Below are 22,561 nucleotides of genomic sequence, written 5' to 3'. Positions count from 1 at the left end.
GTATCGTGTAGATAAAGATAGGTAAAGTGATATTTTTGGTAGCTTTTTGTGAAGTTACAAAAGAAGTCACAGTTGATAAGCTGCCTTAGTGCTGGATCTCCACCTCCACCACAGTACAGTCTCCAGCTGGAGAGCTGCCCGGCTGTCCGGGGAGTAGCTGCTGACAGAGGTCACAGTAGCTGTAGGAGGGTTGAACTGAGAAAGGTTTGGCCACATGCTGCTTTTCAGGGGGCTTAGGGTCCCCCCGGTCTCTACAGGTAGAAGCAGGAGCGGGGGGCAGCCTCCATCGCCAGACAACATCAAGGACTGGTTGATGAGCTGCTGGACTATGTCCACCTTCTTGTTCCATTCCAGGTCCTGTGGAGGCACAGGATGCAGTTGCCTCTGGTTATCCTGCAAGGTGCCTTGGGAATTCAGCAGCCTCCTCCGTTCCACCTGAATATTCGTGTTCTGCTCTCCCCTGACCTCGTCCTCCTCGTCGCTGGTTTCCATGGCTTCATAGATGGTGCAGAGCCCGGATGATGGTGACAGCATCACGCCAGTCGGGCTCCTCCTCAGTTGCTGCTGCTGCTGGATCTGCTTCTGCTGCATGCGGTACTGGTGCTCCAGCTCTAGCTGCCACTGCAGAACCTGCCTGCGGTGAGGGTGCTCCTGCTGTTGTTGCTGTAGCTGGAGGAGCTCCCTCCGCTGCTTCTCCAGCTGCTTCTGTTGCTCCAGCCTGAGCCGCTCCTCCTCCAGCCACTGCCTCTTCTGTCTTTCCTGCTCCTGACGATGCTGCTCCAGCCTCCTTAGCTGTTCCTCAATAATGTAACTGCTCTCAGTGCTGGTTTTGGAGGAAAACGGAGGGGGTGCCATCCTGGAAAAATGCTCCGCTAGTGTTGGATCAATGGGTCTCCTGTTGCCAGGTACCAGTGCCAAGTAGTGGCCATTGGCTATTGGAACAGAGAAAGAGTGGTTCTGGTTCCGGTTGTCCTCCCGAGTGCATGTTTGCCACTTGTAGTCTTCATCCACTTCAGGTCTTTGCTTCTCCTGTGAGACAGTGAGGATCACTTGAAGCATGTAGCACAGATGCATGCATCAAACAGAGTGGGTGGTGGAACAAGGGGGCCGAGGAGCAGAATTTGGACACGAGGGAAAAGGTATAAAGAAGAACGAAAAGGAGTTTGTAAAATAAAGTGGCTCAACGGTACCATAAACTGTACAGGTCCTTCTCAAAATATTAGCATATTGTGATAAAGTTCATTATTTTCCATAATGTCATGATGAAAATTTAACATTCATATATTTTAGATTCATTGCACACTAACTGAAATATTTCAGGTCTTTTATTGTCTTAATACGGATGATTTTGGCATACAGCTCATGAAAACCCAAAATTCCTATCTCACAAAATTAGCATATCATTAAAAGGGTCTCTAAACGAGCTATGAACCTAATCATCTGAATCAACGAGTTAACTCTAAACACCTGCAAAAGATTCCTGAGGCCTTTAAAACTCCCAGCCTGGTTCATCACTCAAAACCCCAATCATGGGTAAGACTGCCGACCTGACTGCTGTCCAGAAGGCCACTATTAACACCCTCAAGCAAGAGGGTAAGACACAGAAAGACATTTCTGAACAAATAGGCTGTTCCCAGAGTGCTGTATCAAGGCACCTCAGTGGGAAGTCTGTGGGAAGGAAAAAGTGTGGCAGAAAACACTGCACAACGAGAAGAGGTGACCGGACCCTGAGGAAGATTGTGGAGAAGGGCCGATTCCAGACCTTGGGGGACCTGCGGAAGCAGTGGACTGAGTCTGGAGTAGAAACATCCAGAGCCACCGTGCACAGGCGTGTGCAGGAAATGGGCTACAGGTGCCGCATTCCCCAGGTCAAGCCACTTTTGAACCAGAAACAGCGGCAGAAGCGCCTGACCTGGGCTACAGAGAAGCAGCACTGGACTTTTGCTCAGTGGTCCAAAGTACTTTTTTCGGATGAAAGCAAATTCTGCATGTCATTCAGAAATCAAGGTGCCAGAGTCTGGAGGAAGACTGGGGAGAAGGAAATGCCAAAATGCCAGAAGTCCAGTGTCAAGTACCCACAGTCAGTGATGGTCTGGGGTGCCGTGTCAGCTGCTGGTGTTGGTCCACTGTGTTTTATCAAGGGCAGGGTCAATGCAGCTAGCTATCAGGAGATTTTGGAGCACTTCATGCTTCCATCTGCTGAAAAGCTTTATGGAGATGAAGATTTCATTTTTCAGCACGACCTGGCACCTGCTCACAGTGCCAAAACCACTGGTAAATGGTTTACTGACCATGGTATCACTGTGCTCAATTGGCCTGCCAACTCTCCTGACCTGAACCCCATAGAGAATCTGTGGGATATTGTGAAGAGAACGTTGAGAGACTCAAGACCCAACACTCTGGATGAACTAAAGGCCGCTATCGAAGCATCCTGGGCCTCCATAAGACCTCAGCAGTGTCACAGGCTGATTGCCTCCATGCCACGCCGCATTGAAGCAGTCATTTCTGCAAAAGGATTCCCGACCAAGTATTGAGTGCATAACTGTACATGATTATTTGAAGGTTGACGTTTTTTGTATTAAAAACACTTTTCTTTTATTGGTCGGATGAAATATGCTAATTTTGTGAGATAGGAATTTTGGGTTTTCATGAGCTGTATGCCAAAATCATCCGTATTAAGACAATAAAAGACCTGAAATATTTCAGTTAGTGTGCAATGAATCTAAAATATATGAATGTTAAATTTTCATCACGACATTATGGAAAATAATGAACTTTATCACAATATGCTAATATTTTGAGAAGGACCTGTACTGTTTAAAAAATGTGACTTGGCGTGGGCAGTTGGCATGACTCTGAAGATAGTTTCTCAATGAGTGTTTTTTGGGATTTGATGGGATCACATACCACTGAACAGAAGTGTTTTAATGGAAGACAACACTTGTATACAATGAACCATTAGGGAAGATCAGGCGAGTCAAAAACACACGGGACAAAACAGATAAATGGATTTTAACATGCATGACTCCAAACTTTACAACTGACTGGTTTGTACATTTATACACAGTAGAAACCAAAACGTTAGTGGGTACCCTGCTAGTTACCGAGACCTGAATAAAGGCTAGCATAGTGTCTTGCAAACATATTCATACTCCTTGATATTTTGGACATTTAGTTATTGCAGCATCCAGCAGGTTTTCTTCCAGGATTGTTTTTTATGCTAAAGAAAACACATTCACCAGCATCATGCTGCCACATTTGATTGAAAGGAGGTGCATTCAGGGTCATGTACAGTGTTAGTATTCTGCCATAAAGTTCTTTGGGATGTAGCTCACACAGCTGAACTTTTGTCTCTTCTGATCAGCGCACCTTTTTCTCCTGTCCCCTACATGGCTTGTAACAAACTGTAAACATGTTTTCTTAGGACATAGATTTTTTTTTTTAAAACAGTGGCTTTTTTTTAACCTGCCACCTTTTTAAAGAAAAAATTGAGGTGCATGATAAACAGTTGATAGTTGCCCATCTGAGCTGTAGATTTCAGCAGCTTCTCCAAAGTTACCACAGGTCATCGTTGATTAATGTTCTGCCATTTTAGGTGGATGACTATTTTGGGATGATTGACTGAAAAGCTAGGAATATTGTTTTATGAGCCAACACTGCATTATACATCTCCACAACCTTCTCTCTGGACCTGTCTGCTGTGCTCCTTAGTCTTCATGATACTGTTTGTTCTCTATTTTCAAATACAACTTTGAGAACTTCACAGAACATCTGCACATTCTTTTCAGTATCATCTGGAAAATGTTTAAAACCATGTTTCATTTTCATTTCAGCTTTTCGCACATACTTTCAGTTGGCTTATTGTAGAAAACCCCTATAAAACGATTAAAAATTGTGGTTGTAAGGCAACAAAAATGTGTAAAAGTAGAAGGGCATGAATTTATTCTGCAAGGCACTCACATCACTAGTGCATTAACTTCAGCTCAAAGAGATGTTTGCATGAGGTCTGGCTCAAGGTCAGGGTTTTAATGAGCCAGATCCGGCAGGTCAGAGGAAAGGCAAGTGGAAATGTTTGTGTTTAAACACTTGAATGTGTTCCTCTGGCCTGAACAAAGAGGATACGATCCTGCTTATTAGTGTGCTGGACGTGCAAGAATATCACTCAGGATTCAAACTGGAGTCAGCAGTTAACCCATTAGGAGTTTCTCCAATCATCTTTAAAAACAAATCTTTTAATGTGAGCGGTGTTGAGGACCATAGAGTTGTGTTGTTGATTGAATGTCAACTGCAGATTTAACACATACAACAGAAATTTCTAGTGGCATTGAATGTGATATTAGAAGTGAATCTATTGAATAGAATATCCATCTACCAAGTTTTCCTTCCAGAAATGACATTGAAATCTTTACTAGATAAACTCCTCTCATCACGTCTTTGATTTGGGCAGAATTCCATTTCAGATGCACCATTCTATCATGTTGCATTGCTTCCCGTTTATTGGATATTCCCAGATGGTGAAGATACCAGGGGGAAATTTTGTTGCACAAACATAACTTCACAAACATAAGGTAACTGGAACACAAGGACATGAAGTTCAGGCATGCTGGATCCACTGGGAAAGTAAGAAACAGGAACAAAATGCCTTGCAATGATGTTTTAATGGAATTTTGAAAGATAACCTAGTGTCGAACCATTCATTTCTGAACACGTCTACTGTACTGTTTCAAACTTCAGGTATTACAAAGTGTTTGTTAGTTAAACATGCAATATACTGTTGAAAGAGTAAACCAAAAGCTTGCTATGAAAAAGCTCGAGTATAAAGCTAAACTGGGGTAGCCATGTAGGGTTATGCAGGGCTTTATTAAATAATATGCTACTCGTTATTCTTTTTTAACACACAAATGATGAGCTAACGAAGGCCTGAAGAAAACCTGAAGCAGATACAGGAACTTACTGCACGTTTTATACCTTAACCACCTATGCAAAAACAAAAAGCATAGAACCTCTTGAAGCACACATATACAACGCCACCCACTGCAATCTAACGAGGGCTGACCCAAATGCAGTTTTTGAGGCATCAAATCTTTATTGAAAATGACCTGGAGTCAGTGGAGGTTCTCAATGTGGCTCTGTTCCCAGGGCAGCACAACCAGTAAGAAAAACAGATTCTGTCTTTGCTGTTTAGTATGTCCAGGCAATGGGTGTTGGGTGCCCTGATCACGCTGAAAATAAAAATATGTCCTTCCACCATCAGGTGTTATTACAAATATGGGTGTCTAACCCAAGCTCGATTATTCACTTATACACTTTTAAAAGCTTGATTTAGAACTTCACATTAACACTTGCAAGCATAAATAATGTGATCCCAGATTTTGTGGTATAGTACACACAGAAAATCAGAGTCCTTGAATTGGAGTCCAAATTTGGACATGAATTATGGCAGCATTTGGGTGAGCCCTAACTCTAATCCTCCCACACCTACCTTATTAAACCTGTAAAGACCAAACCAGCAATGTTACCTTCCAACCTTTATTATTAATATAGCTAAGAGTTTTGGAACAAGAACAGAACGTTGTAAAAAGGAGTATTTGACTAGCGCTATAGTGCAGAACACGGAGAGTGCACAAAGGGTAGGGAGGACCAGGTTTAACTGAAACAAACCCAAAAAAAACAAACAGAAAAACAAGCAAATGCAAAAAAAAAAAAAAGAAATTATTGACAATTGTTTGGTAAAAACAGTAGGATAAATACACATTGAGTCCATATCCTTCCATCGGTAGTTTCTTTCCTCTTTCTCAGTTTAAAGGCCCAGTCACAATAGACCAATCAGTCAATACACTGTTAGGGGAACAGAATATGCAGTGTTACTTCAAAAGAACATTCAACTAGAAAAGGTAGTAACTATGGTACATAACAAAGTTTTACCCATACACTCAGAACATGGGCCTGAACAATAAGAAAGAGGGAGGCTTCATTTAAAAATCGCTACAGTCATTTTTTTCCGTCTCCGATCATTTTTCAAAAATCTTTCTCTACAATCTTGGTCTCCTTTTCTTCTGCTAAGACATCTAACCCAACTGGAGAGAAGAACAAACAACGGAGGGCAAGGGGAAGGTAGCAGGAAAAAGGTGCATTCCAGGGATCATAGGGGTGCCTTATACGTTACCTTCAAGAAAACTATCAGTCTTATCACATATGGTGGAGAAGTAAGGTGTCAGGCTGTTGTCGGAGTCACCACATTCCTGGTCTACGAGGACCTCGCTGCCCTCCAGTTGATTTGCCTTCTTCTGGTGATCTGCTGCAACATTTTCTCCAAGCAGAAAGCTGTGGTGATCATCCAGACAGGGAAAGCAGTCTCCTTGGCAGCCCAAAGGGATCAGGTCCACGGGGCTGCCCAGCAGATCCTTGGCCTGGGATGCAGCAGCAGATGACGGCAGGGTCAGCTCCTTAATTAGGGAAGGGTCCTTGGCCTCCTCTGGAAGCTGTTCCTCATTCTCAAGGGAGAAGATCCCTGGGCTCTTACCACAGCTCTCGGCCATGGAGTGGGCATTGGAGTTGGATGTGGTGCAGTCAAAGCCATAAGATGCCACAGAATTGGCAGACTGAGGGGTGGCGCCACCTCCGTCCTCTTCAACCTCTCCAGCTGGTAGATCTGCTGCCTCCTCATCCTCTTCCAGAGCTGACAAGCTACAGGTAGGAGGAGGGCTTTCAAATGAAGCCCTTTCATCCATCATCATAGGTGCCTCTGGGTCATTAATCTCTATCTCCCCTTCTGTGTCACTGGCGTCATCGCTGGAGGAAGAGGGGGAAGAAGGGACGGACGCAGGAGCTGTTGGGGTTCCTGTTCCAAGCACCTCATCTGCAGGAAGAGTCTCAGCCTCTTCCTCCTCTCCATCTCCTTTTTCCAAGTGAATGCCCAAGTCCTGGTCCATGTCTGGCTGAACTGATGCCGGCACTGGGGTCTGCTGTTTATCAGAGTGGGACTCTACTCCAGAGCTGCTGTCATAATCACGGAGGTCCTCAGGAGTGCTTGTTTCACTGCCACTGTGAGTAGGTTGAGCAGTCCCGGACTGGGATATGCCCACAGATGAAGCAGCAAGAAGGTCATGACCCTCCCCATGTGCTGAGCGATGGTGCTGTGGTTCCTGGTCTGCCTCTAGGGGAAAAAAAGGGGCACTGCAGTCAACACATGGCTGAGCAAAAGCCTGGGTGGGAGTCTCCGATTCTGCAACATAGTGGTCAGACAGAGGGCTTGGGGAGGACTTGGAGAGCAGGGAGGCTGGTTGAGCCCAAGTGTCTGAGAAAGGGTTTGTCTGACCACAGGAGGATGCACGGGGAACACCAGACAATGGACCAGAGAGGGGCAGGTTGTCCAGGTGCTCCTCTTTGTTAAAGTCATCATCGACATGACCGCTCTCCATCATGCCTTCGCTGTACATCTCCACATCGTCATCATCCTCCTCCTCTTGTTTGTGATACTGGAACACTTTGTGATGCTCCTCTGTTTGATCTGAGCTCAAGTCCATATTGTCCACCCGCTCATCATCTTCATCCTCTTCTTCCTCATTAGCCAGGGTTTCCACATTGGGAGAACCCATGAGGTTACCCTCTCCTTCAGAACCTCTGAGGCTGGAATCAATCAAGGCGTCCGAGCTCTGGGTGCCCTCTAATATAGCAGTGTGCTGAGTGCTGCTGAGGTCGGACACTCCTTGCTGTCGGCTGCTGGTGCAGCTGCTCATATCCTCGGAGTCCATCCCAGACATCAGGTCATCGGCGTGCCAACCTGCCGAACCTCCAAATGCCGACGACCGTACCTGGAATTCATCAGAGGGTTGAGACGTACTCATGTCAGTGACCAAGGATGAAAGCTGGTGGCCTGGTCTCCTCTCTTCTTCATATTCATCGTCATCATCATCCTCATTGACCTCCTCATCAGCCTTTTCCACTGCCTCCTCCTTTTCATGAGGAGATACAAGGTCTCTGTAGATGAAATTATCCAAAGGCAAAGCACCAAAGTTGTGAGGTTGTCCAACTGCAGAAAAGGCCTCTGGAGTTGTCGAGGTAGGCAGAACTAGGGGTTCTTTAACTAGTTCCTCCTGCTCTTCTTTTTCTTTCTCAACATCCTGTATCCCCTGAACTTTGTATGCTTTTTCATTCTTCTCCTCTGCCTGGAATGTCATCACATTAAGCAACCTATGGGTTGCCAGAACAATAGGAGACTGGTTCCTGTCCCAGGAATCAGATGGAACATCTGAGGAGCCATTCTGTGATTCTCTAACAGGAGAGGAAGGGCCTGGTGGGGAGCAAGGGGGAGACATGACAGTAGTTCCCAAGGAGGGAACCGAACTGCTGTCTTCAAATTTTAAAGTGGTCATCTGAGGTGACATCCGGACATTGGCGTATCCTTCACTTCTTTGCTCAGGTGTTTGTTCTTGAAACAGTTCTGGTGTTTGTTCCTGCATCTCCAGGGGCTCTGGTATTGGTTCCCTTAAGGGCTCGGGTGTTGGTTCCCTTATGGGCTCGGGTGTTGGTTCCTGCATCTCCAGGGGCTCTGGTGTTGGTTCCCTTACGGGCTCTGGTGTTGGTTCCCTTATGGGCTCGGGTGTTGGTTCCTGCATCTCCAGGGGCTCTGGTGTTGGTTCCCTTACGGGCTCTGGTGTTGGTTCCTGCATCTCCAGGGGCTCTGGTGTTGGTTCCCTTACGGGCTCTGGTGTTGGTTCCCTTATGGGCTCGGGTGTTGGTTCCTGCATCTCCAGGGGCTCTGGTATTGGTTCCCTTACGGGCTCGGGTGTTTGTTCCCGCATCTGCAGGGGCTCTGGTATTGGTTCCCTTACGGGCTCGGGTGTTTGTTCCTGCATCTGCAGGGGCTCTGGTGTTGGTTCCCTTACGGGCTCGGGGGTTGGTTCCCGCATCTGCAGGGGCTCTGGTGTTGGTTCCCTTACGGGCTCAGGGGTTGGTTCCCGCATTGAATCGGGGGTTGGTTCCCGCTTCTGCAGGGGCTCGGGGGCTGGTTCCCGCATCTGCAGGGGCTCTGGTGTTAGTTCCCTTACGGGCTCAGGGGTTGGTTCCCGCATTGAGTTGGGGGTTGGTTCCCGCTTCTGCAGGGGCTCGGGGGCTGGTTCCCTTATGGGCTCAGGCGATGATTCCCGCACAGGCTCGGGAGTCGGTTTCTGTACATGCTCCGGTATTTTCTCTTGCTGTGCTTCAACAGTGAGCTCAGATGGCTCCAAATCATTTTCTGCAGGAGGCTGAGACTCTTCTGGCCTTGCGAAGACAGATGCTGCAGTAGCGATGGTTGCAGCAGCAGCAATTACCGCACCAGTTTCTTTTCCACGTTCAACTTTAGGACCACGTTTAACAGGAGTTGGAGTGGTACTTCCCACAGTCTTCTTGGGGCTGGAGGCCTTGCTGTTAGCTGTTTTGGTGCTTGTGGTCTTGGAGGTATCCTTGGAAGCCATGGGCTTACTCTCTTGTGGTTTGGAGCGGTTTGGTGTCTTTGTTTCTACAGCCTTATTTGTGGGTGGCTTTTTAGAGGAGACATCTGATTTTGTCTTGGGAGTCTCAGGTTTAGTAGACTTTGCTGTAGATGAAGGTCGAGTGAGAGGGGAATCTACAGGTTTTCTGGCTGCTGGAGTTGCTGGTTTGGTAACATCTGGAAAAGACAACACAAGTAGGACTCAAACACTCTATGGTGAATCAAAGGACTATTTTGATCAGAACCACAGGATGTTACACTTGGATTTTCTCTTCTGATTCAACAGTATTCCACATGGTTAAAGTCTGCACTATGGAATTTATGGATTATATATTAATGTAATCCCAGCTCAATCAACGTACAGGATAGCTCAAAATTAATACATTTTATACTTGTGTCTTCTTGTTGTCTAGGAATTCTAAAAATTTTATTCACTTGTTGACATTTTTTATTTTACCTTTTTTCACAGGAGTTGTGTTTCTTGGCTGTGATGCAGGAGGTTTGCCACTTGAGGGGGTAGTGGTGCTTGATTTGGGAGTAGCAGTCTTGATAGAGGTGGAGGCAGTTTTAGGGGTGGCAGGTTTGGATGTAGCTGTGGAGTTCTTGGCTGTGCTGGCTGACAGAGACGACCCAGTAGCTGGTCGAGATGAAACTGCTGTGCCTACTGTGGACCTGAGGAAATACAGCAAAGAAGAAGATTTTAAGCTCTGCATGCAAACCCCATTTGAATTAAATATTTCCACTTCGTTTTGCCAAGTAAATTACATTTAAATCTCAACCTGTTGACCAACCCAATCCTTTTGCCCTTTGGCAGTTGTAACAGGGGCTCAGCTTTGATGTGCCTCTGATTTCTTCCTCTAAATTTCTAAAGTACTATAAAAAGTTAGCTTCTAGAACCTTCCGTACCTTTAAACTGGTTAATGAGATTCAATCAGTTGTCAAACTCTAGTATCCTGTTGATCTCAACTATCCTGGCATTCACCGGTGGAATTCTGCATATTCAAGTCAGTTTATGGGTAGAATAAATTAATTCTATAGTTTTTATTATTTATTTAAAGTCAAATCTTTTTATTTTGTGTTATTTTATATTTAGTTATCTCCTATGCTAACTCTATTTCAACTAACCTGTCCAAATGCTACACACGTTTGATAAATCACTTGAAGGAAACTGAATCTGCACTTCAGGAGGACCTCCATCAAAAGATAATCTGCCACTTAAGCACTGATTTATAGCACAGTAAGACCCAGCTGACTTTTCTTGAGCGCCATTACATACTCTCCAGAGAGACTAGGTAAAGCTGTTTGGAAGATGAATCACAACAGACCCTAGAGAAGCATCCTCAGAAGCAACCCTGTTCTTCTGCTCAATCTGCACCCTCCCTCCCCACAAGGGAATGACTCTTGGGGCAGGATGCGTCAGCCTCCCTGCACCAGCCACCCTGGCCTAGAAGCGGGCCTGTGTGTCACTTCTGAGCAAAGTAACCTACATCTAACGGCCCTGACAAGGCTGTGGTGCACAATCTCCTGGGTCCACACTGTACTTACAGCCTGTTTCTAAATAAAGAACTGAGTGAGTCCTGGCAGAAAGAGAACAGGCGATGGGAGGAAGGAAGAGAGAAGATGTCTGGGGCTACGTTAATTTTTAATACTTAAAAGGAGGACAAAAAATCTTTTTTTTTTTTTAAATCCTCACAGTAAGACACGACCTATGCTACAAGAAAATCTATTGTGTTCTCCTCACATCCTGGCAAATGCAAAATGATACAACATCTAAAACAAAAACAGAGAAACAGGTGGAAGCAGGTAGTTATTTCAAACAAGTTTTTATAAATGATCCACATCAGTAAGTATTCTGAAGGTAATGTAGGATGTAGTACTTCTATTAAGAATTCAAGACAGTGCCTTGCCAAAGCATTTATGCTGCTAACTACAGGGGTTGGACAATGAAACTGAAACACCTGGTTTTAGACCACAATAATTTATTAGTATGGTGTAGGGCCTCCTTTTGCGGCCAATACAGCATCAATTCGTCTTGGGAATGACATATACAAGTCCTGCACAGTGGTCAGAGAGATTTTAAGCCATTCTTCTTGCAGGATAGTGGCCAGGTCACTATGTGATACTGGTGGAGGAAAACGTTTCCTGACTCGCTCCTCCAAAACACCCTAAAGTGGCTCAATAATATTTAGATCTGGTGACTGTGCAGGCCATGGGAGATGTTCAACTTCACTTTCATGTTCATCAAACCAATCTTTCACCAGTCTTGCTGTGTGTATTGGTGCATTGTCATCCTGATACACAGCACCACCTTCAGGATACAATGTTTGAACCATTGGATGCACATGGTCCTCAAGAATGGTTCGGTAGTCCTTGGCAGTGACGCGCCCATCTAGCACAAGTATTGGGCCAAGGGAATGCCATGATATGGCAGCCCAAACCATCACTGATCCACCCCCATGCTTCACTCTGGGCATGCAACAGTCTGGGTGGAACGCTTCTTTGGGGCTTCTCCACACCGTAACTCTCCTGGATGTGGGGAAAACAGTAAAGGTGGACTCATCAGAGAACAATACATGTTTCACATTGTCCACAGCCCAAGATTTGTGCTCCTTGCACCATTGAAACCGACATTTGACATTGGCATGAGTGACCAAAGGTTTGGCTATAGCAGCCCGGCCGTGTATATTGACCCTGTGGAGCTCCCGACGGACAGTTCTGGTGGAAACAGGAGAATTGAGGTGCACATTTAATTCTGCCGTGATTTGGGCAGCCGTGGTTTTATGTTTTTTGGATACAATCCGGGTTAGCACCCGAACATCCCTTTCAGACAGCTTCCTCTTGTGTCCACAGTTAATCCTGTTGGATGTGTTTCATCCTTCTTGGTGGTATGCTGACATTACCCTGGATACCGTGGCTCTTGATACATCACAAAGACTTGCTGTCTTGGTCACAGATGCGCCAGCAAGACGTGCACCAACAATTTGTCCTCTTTTAAACTCTGGTATGTCACTCATAATGTTGTGTGCATTTCAATATTTTGAGCAAAACTGTGCTCTTACCCTGCTAATTGAACCTTCACACTCTGCTCTTACTGGTGCAATGTGCAATCAATGAAGACTGGCTACCAGGCTGGTCCAATTTAGCCATGAAACCTCCCACACTAAAATGACAGGTGTTTCAGTTTCATTGTCCAACCCCTGTATATTTCCAATAAAATGCAATGAAAGATGCCATTTTAGTGTGTTAGTAGTGGAGTGTTAAACAGTTAATTTAGGAGTACATTTGTAACCATTATGGCAAGAGAAATCTCTCCCTGAACTGAAGAGCCTGGTCATTAAAATAAAAATAACACTTTCATTTTTAACTTCAAATCCATGCGGCCCAAGTGAGTAAGATGTTGACACTAAAGTGAAAATAATTTTTTCATTTGTGCCATTCGAATTAGGCAGTTAAAGATCATAGTTACAAGGACAGAAGATTGAGGATAAATAAAATGGATCTCTCATTTTTCAGTTATGTTTTGCTTTCGATTCCAACCGTACCAAATATTTACATTACAGACAAAGAGCAACTGAAGATTTTGTCAAACATATTTCTTATTCTTTTTTTTTTGCTTTTCATTAGTATTAAATTATTATAATAATAATTATTATTATTACTTTCAGTTAAAATAAGAAGCAGCTACAGAACAAGACAAATAAGCTGAGCAGAAAGTGAAGAGAGGGCAATTGAAGGTACTGGAATTTTGTATTTTTAAATTTGCAACAACAGATCAGATGAGGTGATGTGCACTTATACAAACTCCCAATAGTTCAATGTCACGGACACAGATCTTCACCTTCACAGGGATATGCTCAGGTCAGATTACACCATCTGTTGTTTACAAGCACCACAAGTCCACCATTCTCTTGCTGCTGTCTGGTATCTGGCTGTGTATGCCTGATAGATTGTGCTGGACACCAAAAGGCTAAATTTCTTTTTTTAATGGGCTTAAGATTTTGATCCAGAGTGTAATAGTTCTGAATCAAACCAGAAATTAATAGCTTACAAGATCATTCTCCTTTATGCATCAAAGCATACATCCCTAATCTGTATGTGAAACTCAGAAGGAGATGCTGTTTGTTTATGCACTGACAGAATGTTTTGAAGCATTTACTGAACAGACGGGGGGTCCGATTTTTCAGTATTTTGTCTGCCAATCACCTGTCAGTGGGGTTTGATCAGGTGATTTGATTGGTGCATCACTATTGTCACTCAGTCAACACAACATTCAAACCCAGACATCCCACTCCAAACATTCTGTGGCTCAAAAACAGTTTCAAAGCAAAAAAAATAAAAAGGCACAAAAACCTCCAAATCTATAGAAAACCCCAAAATCTGCAAAGATACTCATGTTATGATGAACTCTTCTGCAACACTGTGCTTGTAGTTTGATGCAATTCCAGAAAATCTACAATCTTATTACATTATTTTAAATAATGTTTTTCCTAATGATCCCCATCTTTCCAAAGGCCATAGCAGACTGACATCTTTTGTGCTCTGAAATTAGAAGTAGTTCACCACAACTCGTCCATAGAGCCTGAATCCAGTGATGCTTCACTCTGTAATTAGATGCACTATCAACGGAGTGATTGACAAGTATTCACAAGCTTTTTGTTTAAATTAAGGACCTGTATTTACCTCGGACAGGGGTGGTTTTATTATAGGAAATATAATATAGTGTTCATTGTTTACATTTTGCCACAGGGCTTCCATAGAGACTATAAATTGAGGTTAAAGCTAATTTTAACAAACACCCATAAAGGCACTGGAGCTGAAAAATCCTGTATTACTCAGTAACTTAGTGGCTCCAGGCTCACTGATGCACACTGCAAAACAATGAGAGTTCGCCTCGCTCGCCTGAGGATCTCTGATGACATTTTAGTTTAATGCAGATTTGCGTGTGCTCCGTCAAAGAGTTGCATATGTATTGCTGGGTTTGAACCTAGCTGCCAGCAGGTGAACCTTTGTTGTGACAAAATAGGAAACAGGGTATGTAAAAGAAAATTAAGAAACATCTTCCATGCAGCATAGTCAACCATGAAAATGATATTATACTAATTGAACAAAGGAACGGAGGCAGGATCAAGATTCTGTCAAAGTCAGATCAGGTTTTTTCGCACTAAAGGAGATTAAAATGATTGGTTTCTCTTTGATATGTTATTCATATGGGCCAAAAGCCACCTAGAACTGTGGAGCTACAGCAGTGCTGGCACCAATGTAGCACAAAGGCTGTTGTGTGATTATTCTGGCTTTTAATTGAATCATGGCAATAAAATTACACCCGAAGCTAAAAATCAGTTTGTGTACTGTAGGACTAGATTTAAAGTGACACAGATAATGTTTGTCTCATTTATTCAAAACGGCAAAGAAAATGGTCAGTTCTTAGTCTTTTCAGAGAATGTAATAGAAATGATTAGAATGCTTACAGAAGTATTCATACCCCTTGAACTTAATTTTGGAAGAAATGTTTGCTCATTCAGCCTCTGCTAGGGAGGTAGGACTTTTTGGATGCACCCTGAACAAAAGAAGCACTCTGTAGTGGGAGGAAGCTAAACATATCTCACTGGTTGAGCATTTTGTTCCAGTCACCTCCCAGTTTGTAGACCTTTACACTTCATATGTTCTACTAACCAGAAATGACCAGACAGGAGTTCAGTATTTCTGTTTGCATACAGAACATATCAAATCAGTCACCCTCACTGAATATCTGTGTGGAGATGGTAATGCTCTATTTAAAGTCTTTTAAAAAGGCAATTTAACCAGTTGATATGTTTTTAGCGACTATGCGCTGAGATATATATTTAAGCACTCACAACTGCCCAGGATTGTTGATCATCTACCGATTTTAACTTGAAAAAAGGAGCAGACATTCTGCTTCAACAGCTGCTGTGTGTATGTGTTTTTTCGTTTAAGACACTTCTGAGTTAAAAGTGGTTTTAATTCACTTTATAATCCTAATCACTATGGCCAATTATAATCCCAACCATTCTACCTATATATCTGCACACAGTTTGAAGCAGCGGTCCATGGCTTTTAAACCATAAATGATACTCCCGTACTCCGCTATTGCAATACGTTGAGAATTGTGACCCTAGATTGCCTCAGGCAAAGTAATCTACACAAATAGGCCCAGTAAAGTGGAAATGCACACAAGACATAATACTGAAGATAAAAATGTTCCAGGAAGTCAAATTCTGAAGAAAATGTAAAAAAATAAATAAATAAATAATCAAAATGTGACCCATCTGGTATTTTTCCAGGACTACACAGTATTTAGCTCCATCTATCTTGTCATCAACTATGATTTACTTCCCTGTACCTGTTGAAGAAAATCATGCTGCCATAGCAGTATTTCATTGTAGGAATGGTGTGTTCAGACTGAAGTGCAGTGTTAGTGATCCTCTACAGAGTGTTCTAGATGTAGGCCTAAAAGCACCTTCTTCCACAGGTTTGCATTGTCCCCTACATGGGTAGTGGCCAACTCCAGACGGGACTTCTTATAACTGTCTTTAAACAATGGTGTTGTTCTTGTCACCCTTCCAAGGGTGCCAGATTTATGGAGTACATGACTTAGCTCCTCCAGAGTTACTGTGGGCCTCTTGGCTGCTTCTTGCATTAGTGTTTTCCTTAACCTCACCTGTCAATTTAACCTCACCCTGTCAATTTAACCTCACCCTGTCAATTTAGGTTTGGGCACAAGTCACTATAGGTGACTTCTGAAGGAAGTTGGTTGCACTGGATTGTAATTACTGGTGTCAGAGTAAAGTGGCTGAAAAGAAACGTTTTGGGAGCCACCGTATATTAAATGATGTCAATATATTTTGTTTATATTTAAGAGCAGAACAGAAATAAGTGTTTTCTCCAGAGTCCACTTAAAATATCTCATTGGTCATATCTGCGGTACCAGTGAAACGCCTACATTGTTTCCCCTACAACCAGACATGTGCCTTCCCCTTTCACTAGTTCCAATTCACTCCATCCTAATCCATTTAGTAATTGGTTCTGTGGCTGCATCCTGAAATAATCATGCCAGAGTGAGACTGCATCGCAAAATTATTGGCCGCACCCTTGGCAGGACTGAAGATTTACAGCCTGTGCAACATGGCATCTGCTTGATGCTGGACTGCTGAACAAGAAGCCCTTCCTACTGCTGTTTAACATGCACTCAGCAGTGTCAGAGCATTACATCAGCTTAATTTGTTGAATCATGACGGCTGTATTCAATCCACTCCGATAAAAATGTATCATCCCTAAGGGACCATCAGTGGGAAAAAGAGCATGACTAATGTAGGAACATAGGCGGCTATGTTTGCACATCAAGGCCTGAATACCCTTGCATGGCATCCTCTGCTCTACAGCAGGACGATGATTCCTCCCATTTTTCACTCACCTTCTTCTGTAAATCCCTCTGCATCTTTTATTTTCTTTAGTCCACCTTTACAGAAAGCCTAAAAGCGAAGTATGTCTGGTTGAAGTGAAAGTAGCCGAGTCGGGCTGACATGACCTATTTGGGTCTGCAGCTCCCATACTTCCCTGCAACCATTAGCTCTGGAGACTCTAGAGACAGGAGTGCCGGGGGAAGAAAGCAGCTCAGACTCACATATAGCACACGTCCAGAGAGCCAGCATGTCAGTTTGCCTCCCTCCCCCCTTCACCTTCCCATCATAGAGAGTATTACACCAGCAAGTGAACTCATGTCCTGCATTATAATTGGCTTCTATTCCTCCAATCCAGGCATCCATGAGCACCACAGGTGAACCACACATCCTGCATACATCCTTTTGTAGCCTCTGTATTGTATATGAGAACCCTGTTGTCACTAGAATGCTAGTCAGGATTTATCGCTTTAGCTCCTCATAAATAGCAAAAACTGAAAAAAACACTGTCAACTTTAAATGTAAAGAAAAGGAACATTAAAATTGAAACAACATTTAGAAAAATCAATTTAAGATGGAAACTCAATAAGGCTAAACAAAAGCCTAACAAGAAAAACATTTGTAAGTTGTTTAAAATTAGATTGTCACTTAGTAAACCTGTTTGTTCTGAGCACTTTTATTTCTCAGATAACTGGAACCTGCTTTAGATTGAATTAAATCAGCCGTACTTTCAGAGGAAGACCAAGTAAACAGAAGCGGATAGTTCATCTTAAGTCATCTGATAACGGCCCTAAATTAACTACTGAATCAGGTAGAAAAAGGGCAAAATCTAATTAAAGCTGAAATTTATGGCCCTGTCAAAGCCCATGACAAGATCCAAAGGCTGACACCCACATACACACTTCACACTAAGTGTGCCTTCAGGAGTGTACAGGGCTGTTTGAGGAGCCCATCTGTAGTAGTTATCCTTCTCTTTGTGATGTAGGTCAACAGCAAGAAAATCCTTCTCTAAGTCACAAGTCTTCTCAATGTAATGCAATAATAACACAAAATAGTGTTTACTTCCTACTTTAATCTACAAAAATAATCTGACTCAAATAATCTCGTTATTTTAACCTTCAAACAATAATCCCGTTTTTCCTCCTTAGTATCTAACCATAGTCGAGATTAAGACCTTTAAATAATCTGCATCCCTGACTGAACTCAACCTCAGCTCCCTGTTGTTGGTGTAGTCGGAGTCCATGTCAGCTGCATCCATAGCATTAGCCCGCAAACTGTGAGACTGCATTTCTGTGCACCCAACTGTCAAAATTAAGGCTTGTAAAACTGCATTACATCTTGTTCACAATTATTGTGGTGATCTAATAAAGCTGGGGTTTCCATAATAACTTAAGTGTTTTTCCACCCTTTACAATGACATTCACAGTGAAAGAGAGACTGTATTGACTGCTGCAGCTCCCTCTGTCTGTCTTGCAATGACCTTCAAATCGACGTTTTGTTGCACAATGCCTGCACTGAAATGTTTGGAGCCAAAATATAATTAAATCCGATGAAAGCAGACAGTAAACATGCTAGCATTAGCCTAGATAGTGCTCCTGCAAACCTATCTGCATAAAAGCATTGTGAGACGAAGAAAGGTGCGCTTCTTGAAGGTTTTAACTGATTCAAATACATTTAGAAACAAATAAAATTCAGCGCATTTGAGGTGATGCATTGTCACAGCAATATATTAGTACTTTTCTGACGTCAAAGGGGAGCCCCTGCACGTAAACTAACTGCAGCTACAATGGCCAGTAAAACAGACAGCAATGAAGAATCTGATATTTCTTTAGATATATTTCAGTCACCATCACAGAGAGACACAGCAGAGTCAGGAGAAGAAAGTCAGCTTTCATCAGATAGCAGAGCACAAGCACATGCTGCATCACCAGGAAACAGAAAAAGCACAACATCCAAATTTTCAAAGTAATTCACTAAAGACTGACTAGATCTCGCTGTATTAATAAATACACGCATATATTAGCAGTTGTTTAGATTAACCCAATTACATTAGTTACTGGGTTAACTAAGGTATTATAAACCAAAAAATTAAATATTAAATGCACCAAATTAAGCAACAAACATAGCTTTGCTGCACTCAGTGAACTCACCCATTGTAGAGCAAAACATGAAAATATCTGGATGTATAAAACAAAAAATGCAGCAGTTTAACTGCTTTAACTTCTACAGAATGAACTGTTTTGGCATTTATCACTGGCATTAATTGTGCGATCTGCGCCTCCTTGGAGCACCTCCGGGCTTCGCACTGGACCGGATCAGATACAGTGTAAATCCAGGGTTACAGTAAATTTGGCACTGAGTGAAACAACTGAAGTTGAAGTGAGCAGCAGCAGCAGACACAAGGGATGATTCAAGGTCTAAAGACACTACCTGGTGGGTCATTTGTTTTATTTTATATTTGAATCTGTAGAGACACTTTTAAATATATTGTATGTGCATGTAATTTATCTTATTTTAAAAATAATCTTTAATTTTTAATCATGAACTATAACTGCTGATATCTAAATGTACCTTTGTAACAAGGAAGTGTTCTTACCTGCCGAGTCTTGATCCATTTAGCAACAGCAGCAACAACCTTTTCTTTGGAAATCTTTTCTCATTAGATGCTCTAAACATCGTGGCTATAGACTGCTTCAATATTATCTTTCGTCTGTCAGAAATCCTGACCTCTGAAATCAATTCTCTGGTGAATTTAGAGGTTTCTTGTTCGAAGTAATGCCGAAAATCCTCCAATCACAATTGGTTTGGTGGGACCAGTCCATCTGTCCCCCATCAGTTTTCCAGCTCTGATCCTCTTCGCTTCAAGAAAGTAGTATAGACTAACAGCTGCTGTAATACTATTTCTGCCATCACCAGCAATGCACAATTTCACCATAATAACGCTGTTTTTAAACACAACTTGGCTTTTACCCGAACCTTTTATCATTGACGCTCACACAACAAATGACCGGAGACTTCCCCTTAGTTATTTCCGGCCGGCTTTAGATTTGCAAAATTCAACATCGAAATATGCTTATTTTGTGTCACAATTGTTATCGCGTCTTTAATCCTAATATGTAAATCACTGCTCAGTTCTTTCAATGTTAATATGTTTTCTTTCAATTTCTGCATCTGTGGGAAAAGCGTATCACAGGGATTTTAGAAAAAAGGTTCTGTAGAACTTGACATGCCCCTATTAGCCTTTAGAAGTACATGAACAAGCTTCATCCATTTTCATCCAGTCTAGGCAGATTTGGTACTCTCAATGTTTGCAGCAAGAGTTCCAACATTTTTGCAAGCTTTACTGATCAGCATTTGAGCTACCCTAGTTTTCAAATAAGTAGACAATAATGAGACTAACATTGGAAGAACACGACAACCTTTTCAGCAGTAGGGAGTGAAATCATAAGGACAGTTTGAATGTGTTGCTAAGTCACTGTTCTGGACTATGCAAGCGATTACCAATGTGACCTTGTATAATTCTATTTAATGAGATGTTTGCACATCAACCATTGTATAAAGCAGTAATCTGAAAGTAATCTCCACAATCCAGCTGCTACACAGGGCAAAAGGAGACTAGAGAGGAGGGGGAAGGGATTTTAAACTCCCAACTCATAGTGACTGGCCACTTAGTATGGACTAGAGGAGCTACATGAAAGTATATTGCCATTAAGAGAAGACTTCCACCTTTCCATTAAGGTCCTTTCTACTTTAAGATTCTGCTTCATTGTTTTAAACCAATAATAATAATAGTTATTATTATTATTCAACATTAGAAAATTCAAGCTGTACAATTTCCATTAGAATTCAAGATTTTTTGGACCTTTCACAATATAAATGGGATTTCTTTTGCTTTGTAAATTTACGTCTTGCAGTCCTACCAGATTCAACACTTCTACAGATCTATCTAAAATGTTTTATGGAAAAATTTCAGCTATTTTCACTTTACTACACTTTAACAGCCATGAAAAGCAGCTGAAAAGTTAAAGTGGGGGGGATAATTAGCCTGAAGCTGTATAAAGATAACAAAACTGCACAGGACATTAGAATGCTTCTTAAGCTCACCAAGCACACTGCTACTGCTAGAAACATCGTTATTTGTTAATACTTTTGGTATTTTTGTAGAAATGCACAGTCTAATTTTATTAGACTTCTAGCAACTTCTTTTTGGCTTTCAATATGAAATATTTCAATGTGCTGGATTTGCCAGGCTTTTGAGGATTTCAGGGTGAAGGTCTACATTCTCCAGGACAATGGTCCTCAACCCAGGTCTTCTGGACATAGTTTAGATTTGCAAACGCACACTTGATTCAAATGATAATATTACTTCTTCATGCCATGAAGCTTTGCCAAAGCCTATTAATGATCCTTTCATTGAAATCAGTTGCTGGCATCAGAGAAACATCTAAACCGTGTATGACAGTGGGCCCTGACGACCAGGGCTGGGGACCAACACCCAATTAAATACACACAGTAGTGCCAACCATGCTAATTGCTAATATAAGATGCTGAATACAGTTAAAATGTCAAATGAGTTGCAATTTTGCCTTTATTTGAAAATTTAAAACATTCTTTTATAGCAACTGGTGTTCCTAATAGAAATGATTAATGATCTTTCAGGCCAATTTCAAAAGCAGTTTTATCTCCTTATTTTAAAGTTCTTAAAGAGAAATCAGTATCGGCAAAAATCAGCATCAACAGATCAAAGACTTAGGAAAACTGGCCATTGGATAATTCAGCACATGTGTAAATATTACATTAAATACATCTTCAGCATGTCTTCAGTCATTCTAAACAATGACTGAATGTCTTCAGTCATTGTTTAGAATATGTGTTTTTTTAACAGAATGTCAAATGTTATGCAATTTTGGGAATTCTTTCACTTTCTCTGTGTGTGTTTCACAATCAGTTCAATCAGTGTCTAGCTTATCAAAGTGCCAACACACACACACACACACACACACACACACACACACACACACACACACACACACAAAAATCATACCAGTGATGAAAAAAGAAGCCACTGCTTTTCCAAACAAGCTATGCTCAATCTGATCATAATATGATTACTAACAAGGAGTTCTTTCAGCCATCTTTCCTAACTCATCACCAAGCCACCTCAGGATCTAACATCATGCACACAGTGTGACTCGGGTGAGAAAACACGTTGGTCTGATCCCACACAAAAACAAGCGGCCGCGCAAAAACTCAAAACAAGTGTTCAGTTTAAAGATGCAAATCCCCCAAAAGGATTCACTCGCTCTCACTCCATCCCCATCCCAGATTAAGCCCTCCCGAACACTTGTTTTATTAATAAAGCTGAATAATGCTTGCTCTGACAAAACTCTGCAAGGCTCTAAGGCTTGTTCTAACATTGGCTGCTTGCTGGCCTACTTATGCCCGGCTTCTCCCAGCTTCTATGTGGCGGATTCATTGTCCTCCATTCCTCCAGGGAGTTCTTTCTTTAACAGAATCCTCTGAACCGGTAGCCAAGTCAAACCTTTTCAACCAACTGCTTTTTAGTTGACACTGAGGAGGTTTAAACTCTATGCTTATACATTCAAATGGGAGGATTTTTATCTGTTTTGAGGGGATTTTTTGATTTATGAAAAAGTCAGTTTTCTTA

At 42.3% G+C, this 22,561-nt stretch overlaps 1 protein-coding gene across 2 annotated transcripts in view; it reads right to left on the bottom strand.

The window, feature by feature from the left end:
- Window positions 1–5,580: 5,580 nt before the first annotated feature.
- Window positions 5,581–22,561, bottom strand: part of wu:fb95e10 (mucin-2) — a 42,615-nt gene continuing 25,634 nt past the window's right edge. The window contains exons 4-6 of one of the 2 annotated variants that reach the window (XM_047359999.1): window positions 9,933–10,147; window positions 6,167–9,652; window positions 5,581–5,838 (exon numbers count right to left, since the gene is read on the bottom strand). In XM_047359999.1, coding sequence (XP_047215955.1) covers window positions 5,831–5,838; window positions 6,167–9,652; window positions 9,933–10,147 — 3,709 coding nt within the window. In that variant the 3' untranslated portion in view covers window positions 5,581–5,830. Of the gene's footprint in view, window positions 9,653–9,932; window positions 10,148–22,561 lie in introns of both variants that reach the window. The other variant, XM_047359998.1, reaches the window with a different exon arrangement.

Source organism: Girardinichthys multiradiatus, chromosome Y, assembly GCF_021462225.1.
Source record: "Girardinichthys multiradiatus isolate DD_20200921_A chromosome Y, DD_fGirMul_XY1, whole genome shotgun sequence".
Lineage (NCBI taxonomy): Eukaryota > Metazoa > Chordata > Actinopteri > Cyprinodontiformes > Goodeidae > Girardinichthys > Girardinichthys multiradiatus.
The sequence above is the reverse complement of the archived record's forward strand: the minus strand, read 5'-3'. Positions and strand labels throughout refer to the sequence as shown.